We start from the raw sequence: 7,243 nt of genomic DNA on the forward strand, positions 1-7,243 counted from the left end.
CTGTTGGACCGTGTACGGTCCAGCCAAGCGACGTCTCGATTGCTCGAAGTTTTCCGTCGAGTCTCTTAACTTGGCCCGTGACGAAGTTCCAATAGCAATCGCCTCCAATCAGTATGTCCACACCGTTGGGTCCCTCAGCTTCGCAGAAGTCCGCGGCCGTGTATCCCATTTTTTTCAGTTGGCGACGCAATTCTTCTCTTGGATAGGGCAATCGTTGACCACAAATACGGCTTGTCTCAAGTGCTTCCAAACGGAAAACTTCACCTCTCTGATTTTCAAGAGTCACAAGAACTCTGCGAAAGTTTCGTTCTGTCGTGTGGTCGCCAAATGCTCCTACCGTCAGTCTTTCGTTTCCCAGGTGCTTGCATCTGAGCTTTCGTGAGTGTACTTCTGTGACAAAAGACCTCTGGCTTCCGCCGTCGAATAGCACTCTTACAAGGATGCGCTGTTTCAGTCCCAAGCTCCACACTGTCGCTGTTTGCAGGAGGACGGTTTTGTTGACCCCGTCTTTAATCGTAGATTGTAGGGCCACTGGACCAGCAAAAGTCAGTTTTTCCTCTTGTCTGCCCTTGTCGTCTCTTGAGCTTGACAAGAACGTTGGGTCACACATGACTGATGCGTGTCGACCTTGGCAGTTGGAGCAAGAAATGTTTTTTCTGCATTGTTTGGCCAGGTGGTTTTTCTTCGTGCACCTAAAGCATCTTCCCGAGCTCGTTAAAATCTTCCTCTTCTCGGGAAGACCTATCGTTGTTGTGCACACCTCTGTCTTGTGGTCTGCTGACTTGCAGAAAACACAGCTGTGCTTGTCACTTTTCTGTAGAAGTGTCGCGGCCGTTCCTTTTGTCCATGGTTTTGAATTGCGCTTGCTGCACGAGATGCTACTCCACTCTCTTTTCCTGCTTTACTTATGCCTCCTGATTCTGTTTTTTTGTGACTGTCGTTCTTTCTCTACTTTCAACTTCAATTCTCAGAAATTGCATAAGTGATGGTAGTTGCCTTAGCTGGGACTGTTCTACAACGTGTTGGTTTCCTTCGCCAGCCGCGTCTACAACCGCATCTTCCGGGCGACGCTGTTCTTTCTTCCGAACGACATTTCTGTTGAAGGTTAGCACAAGATCTTCTGGAATCAGCCGAAGTACAAGGGGGCAAAGGAGAGTCGAATAAGAATCTTCGTTAACTCCTAGAGACTTGAGTCCTCTTATATGCGCTTGGAGGTCATCGTGTAGTCGTCGTAGTCCTCGGACGTCTTGCGAGGTCCGAACTGTTCTGCTAGTTTCATCATGTGGTCATCTACTAGCAGCGCCTCGTCGCCGTAGCGGGACTTTATGATCTCCCGCGATCTTCATAACAGCTGGCCGTTGGTGGCAATCCGGCAATCGCTGCAGCAGCCTCTCCCGACAACGCCGATCTGAGGTAGTGGAACTTCTCGGCTGATGACAGTTCTGGGTTACCATGGATGACCTGCTCGAACTGCTCCCAGAAGGGCTGCCATTGTTGACGTTGTCCGTTGAATTTCAAGAGTTCAAGTTTTGGTAGCTTGACCTTGACTGACGAAGTGGGACTGCGGTGGCTTGTTGTGATTTCTTGACCGCTTGTACTCGCTCTTTCGTGTAGGGTCCGCACCTTGAAGGTCAGTCTTGCCGAGTAGGTGACGATACGATTGCTGTACTCGACGGTCCGAGCATACTCTTGTTCGATGTCACTTGCTGCCAACAATGGTTCGAGGGCAGAGTCCGTTTTGGTAGGCTGACCATGTAGCGCGTTGAGACGAGTCAGTAAGACGTTGAGCTCTTCCTCAATCGGCACTTCGGTTTGGGTAGCTGTATCGATTTCCGTCAGCAGCTTTGTTACCTGAGAACGCAGGGCTTTTCGCTTCTGTTTCAGCCTATCCATGGCAGCGTCGTTATGGTCCCTTGCGTTCTCGAGCTGGATGGTGTCTTGTCCTGTAGCCTCGTTACATCAACGCTTGTGACACCTTCTCATCTGGCCCATCGTACAGTCCTGATCCCGGGTTTCGGCACCAAAATGTCGAAACCATTGAGCCGAAGCGTTGATGACTACAAGAAAAAACACTACTTTAATCACCGGTAGCTGCTTTACTCACACTTCCCAGTTCCGAACGAAAATCCCCGATAGCAGTTGTAGCTCGCGCTCGGGCCCAGTCCCCGCACCTCCTCGTCTTCTTTTCCCCTCCGCTGAAGGGTTTCTTCACATGTGTTTCATGACCTTGAACTCGTTTGTGTTTGTATTTGTTCGGCGTACAGCAAACTTTACTTATAGCATGTTACAGACCACCCAGCACTGATGGTAATTTCACTACTAAACTCACTTTTCCTTGCTAGAGATAATAAATCTCTATCCTCATGCCAACTTTTTAATGTTTGGTGATTTCAATTTCCCGGATATATGCTGGTCGAGTCTCTCGTCTAAGGGCCCTAGTGAATCGCGGAAATTCCTCGAATTATGTTTAACTTTCAACAAATGGTCGATTCCCCGACTAGGCTAGAGAATATCCTGGATCTTGTTTTGTCATCGTCACCCGATTTGGTTTGCTCTATTGAATATAGCAAAGGTTTCAGCGACCATAAGTTATTGCAAGTCACCCTAACACAGCCCAAAACTGTGAAAACCCAAGTTTCAAAAATGATTAATGATTTCAATAGGACCGACTACGCGAAATAAATCGAGAACTGATCGCATATTACGCACAATTTCTTGCCGAACGCTCCACAAGGACAGTCGAATCCAACTGGTTGTTGTTTCGGAACAAATTGTATGATCTTATTGAGCGTTTTGTGCCATTGATTCGTATTCACAGTGACGTCTGTAATCCTTGGTTCAACAATGTTATTACGTCTCTGGGGAACAAGGAAAAGCGTATTTTCAGAAAAGCTAAGCAGAACCAGTCTCCAATATCATGGGATTTCTACTATGATTGCCTTAAATTGTATACCCGCGAGATTAAAGCGGCAAAAAACAAATATTTCAATAGAGACCTACCCACCCTCACGCAAACCAACCCCAAAAACTTCTGGACCTTTATTTCTCCAAGCGACCACTCCCGGTCTATTTGTTTGATTGATCCCAACGGCTGCCCTGTCCCTGAAGCTTCCTGCCCTTCAGTGATGAATGAGTACTTTGCTTCTGTTTTTACTTGCGATCCCAACTGTCCCACCAGCTCCTTATAACACCATGGCACCTATTATCATCTCCCCTGACGGCGTAGCCGATCTTATAGATCGCCTCAAAGTTTCATCATCCCCCGAACCTGACATTTCTTCAAAAATCCTCATAAACACAAAAGACATATCGAGCGAGTACCTCACGCTCTTATATACCCAGTCATTGGCAGAGGGTCGTCTTCCTCCGGACTGGAAGGTAGGAGAAGTCTTACCGGTCTTCAAGGACGGTGACTACAGACCGATATCGTTAACTTCTATCCCATGCAAACTTCTAGAGCATATAATTTTTTTCTCATGTGGTGTCTCATCTTGATTAAAACCACTTCTTTTACGACCACCAGCATGGCTTTCGTAGGGGTTTTTCTTGCGAGACCCAATTGTCACTGTTTACACATGAAATTCATGCCAACTTCGAATCTCATTATCAGACTGACGCAATCTTTCTAGACTTTTCGAAAGCATTTGATCGTGTTCCGCATCTTCGCTTACTGACAAAGCTCTCTGCACTGAAAATAAACGTTAGCGTGATTTCATGGATTCAAAATTTTTTTTCTTCACGAGTTCAGTTTTCAGTTGTGAACAGTCGCGAATCTGGTTTATGCAACGTTACGTCAGGTGTACCCCAGGGGTCGGTCCTCGGCCCTCTCCTTTTTCTAATATTTATTAAAGATCTCCCTCAATCCATTTTCTCCAAAGTGCGTCTTTTCGCGGACGATTGTGTATTATACCGACTAATTTCTTCTCCGGACGACCATGTGCTCCTTCAGAATGACTTGTCTACCATAATGAATTGGTGTTCCGACTGGCAGATGAGCCTAAATTATTCAAAGTGCAAACTCGTACGTTTCACTCGCAGGCGCTCTGTTTCGTCATGCGTATATTCTCTTGGAACCCAACCCATTGAAGACGTCCCATCATACAAGTACCTTGGTGTACTCCTTACCTCCGACATATCCTGGGCCGCTCACATCGAATCCATTTCCGTCGCCACATCAAAACCTTTGGGATACATCCGACGCTGCCTACACTCTGCTCCTCCGAATCTTCGTCTATTAGCCTACCAGACATTCGTTCGGCCAAAACTTGAGTACGCCGCCGCTATCTGGAGCCCTCACCAAATCTACCTTACCACCCAACTTGAAGCCATCCAAAATCGTGCCGCTCGCTACATACTCTCTGCATACGATCATACTGCTAGCGTTACGGCTCTAAAGTAGCAATTAAACCTAACTTCGTTGGCTACCCGCCGTAAGTGCTCGCGTCTCTGCCTATTACACAAAATATTCCACCATCATCCGGACATTAGATCGATGCTTTTACAACCTCCTCCCCGATCTTCTCGTAGATTAACGAACTCTGAGTGCAACGCATCTCTGGGTCCACTAATGCATTTAATAACTAATTTTTTCCCCTAGCGATTTCAGAATGGAACGTTGTACCTGAGTGCGTCGCCTTAATATTATGCCCTGACGCTTTTCGTTCCTCATTAGTCTTGCATTTTCAAGGGAAATACTGACTGCCTGTTTGCTTTCTATTTTTGGTTCTCTGGTGGATTAGTATTGAGTGGGTGTTTGTTGATGAAATAGTTGTTATTGTTTCATTGTTCCTTTTGTTTTTTGACATGTGATTGATCCCCCCCTTATGTAATGTCCCCGAAAGGGGACCTTTAAGGGTAAATAAATGACATAAATGAAAATAGTCAACGCGAACTGTGGCGCCGCCCTCAGCGAAAAGTAATACGTTCGAGATATCTCCAAATATACTTCAAATGCATTTAAACGTATTTTCTGCCTCTAAATGCATTAAAATGTGCACTAAATGCATTTTTTTGTCCTTCATATATTGTTAAAATGTATTTCTCTAAATACGCGAAAATAAGAGTTTTCTAAAATGTACTTTAAAAGCACCTCAAATACATTTTAATGCATTTATGCGATGTTAGTACATTCAAAATGCATTTCACATATTTTTGGTCAATAAAAATTTTCTTTGCTTTGTACTAAAATATATTTTTAAAAATATATTGTAAATACATTTACAAAAATACATTGTGGTAAATATGAATTAGGCCTAGTCCAAATGCACTTATATACATAAAGTCGTGGATTGCTATAGAGGGTATTCACTGGACGATATACTTGAGGTCGATGTTTAGAGCTCATGCTCAGAACAAGCTCACATAATAGGCTGCTAAGACCGACACTCTTGATGATGCGAAATGCACGTTGAAAAAGAACTGTGAAAGCCCGCCGTCAGCACGCGCTCAGCAGTCGAGCACAGAGCTATGTCCTCTAGTGAATACTCCCTATAAGCGCGACCGACACCAACAATAATACATAATTTGGCTTGCCATAATCTAAATAAACGTTAAATGTTGCTACATGAGGTAGGCTTCGCCAAAACCTGACTTGAAAAAGCAAGACAAATTTCGAGCAAGAAGTTTTTTTTATGTACACATTTTACTCTCAATCGCCCAATTCCAAAAAAAAAAAAAAATATCCACACTTTTTTCTTACGGTTGGCAGCACTGTAGTAGGAGGCCAGCGTGCGCCAGGTCTCTACCATCGACCCCGTGAGTTTCTACGTTTTTAGCCGGAAAACGTCTGAATCCTCGCCGAACAATTCCTGGAGGGCTGCATGACTGTTCAAGAAAAGCATACGATACGTTTCTCGATCATTCGTGTAGCTTTTCAAGCTCCGAGGTGCACGTTTCTATCGTGAAGAGACGGCCGATTCAACATGGCTGCCATCTGCCCGCCACTGGCGGCCAGCTGCAGCCTTGTCAACATGGCGCCCATATTCCTGCCCGCCTGGCTATCCTGCGGCACCTCTTGTGGAACTTTCCGGTGCCTTCTGGCGGTCAGCAGGTGTGCCGGACGCCTTCCCGATTCTACAGGCCTTCGCAGGATGACCGAATGACAACCAGGCGATTCCAAGGCGAAAAACTTAGTTCCGAGACCAACCACCTTTGTTTTTGCGGCATTCGCCACTGCCGGACGCGTGTTTGCCTGCATCGTGTTAGATTTTCAGCCATCGGCCGCCGGCCTAAACGGACGGGCGACAGCTCATCTTCGGCAGCACACGGCAAGCGTTTTTTTTTTTTTTCGAAATGCGTGTTTTATTAATTTACTTTGTTTGTAATGTTTGTTTACATGTGTGTCCGGGCAACGTTCGTGTTCCAGAAGTTGTGCAAGAGGAAACGATTTTTTTTTCTACCTTTAAAGGAGCTGTGCAACGATATTCGATTGGAATGTTTTTCGCTCTACACGAGCTTACTGGCACACCTGGGACTCAAGGACACTCACACGCAACGCCATTGGCCAAGAAACTCCTTTGTTGCGGTGTAATTACAAGGACAAAAGCGATCATTTTCATTCAATCTCTCCCTTGCGAAATTTGATGACGTAACTCGGGGATCGCAGTACACCCAAGTGACGATATTTGAATGCGGTTCATAGATTGGACGCGAGCATTGCGTGGATACTCGACTTGGGCTCGTGACAATTGCTAGCTCGAGAAGCATTCCGGTAGTGACCCGTGTCCAATCGCTGCAACGACGACAACAGCCGAGCCATAACAATGTCTGGAACTCAGCACGTGCCCTGTGCTTTGCCAACCCCAGCGCGTGGCTATGATCAACACTGGCGGCATATAATCGGCTCCAGATCGCGTGGCCGCTTGTTCTGGCTGCGAGTTGAGGGGGTGAACTTTGCTCGTTTTTCTTAAATTTTTTTCTGGGACTTCTATTGCGTGGGGTGAAAGACGAACGCGTGTTTCATAGGTGATTAACGTCAGGGATCCGTTTTAAGCGGTATTTGTGCACAGTACAAAAATTGTTGCACAGCTCCTTTAAGGACATCAGCCACTAGTTCTGTTTCCTCTGTTGTTTATTTTTCTGTTTTCTTTCTTCGTCGCACGTGTGACTGTTGTTGGCAGCAAGTGCTTATCTTTTGTTAAGCGTAAAGGTGCATTCTGTAGTAATTTTGAAATGGTGTTGTCTAAATATAAAGCTTTGTATAAAAAAAAACAAAAAAACGAGAAGGCTGAGGGGATGGAGTTTA

The 7,243-nt window shown here is 45.6% G+C and overlaps 1 protein-coding gene across 1 annotated transcript; it reads right to left on the reverse strand.

The window, feature by feature from the left end:
• Positions 1-1,323: 1,323 nt before the first annotated feature.
• Positions 1,324-1,893, reverse strand: LOC120850407. The gene has a single exon (XM_040222883.1). The coding sequence runs from the start codon at positions 1,891-1,893 to the stop codon at positions 1,324-1,326; it is 570 nt and encodes a 189-aa protein (XP_040078817.1).
• Between the last annotated feature and the right edge of the window lie 5,350 nt (positions 1,894-7,243).

The sequence above is a fragment of the Ixodes scapularis genome, unplaced genomic scaffold (assembly GCF_016920785.2).
Source record: "Ixodes scapularis isolate PalLabHiFi unplaced genomic scaffold, ASM1692078v2 PGA_scaffold4__175_contigs__length_147842914, whole genome shotgun sequence".
NCBI classification, from domain to species: domain Eukaryota; kingdom Metazoa; phylum Arthropoda; class Arachnida; order Ixodida; family Ixodidae; genus Ixodes; species Ixodes scapularis.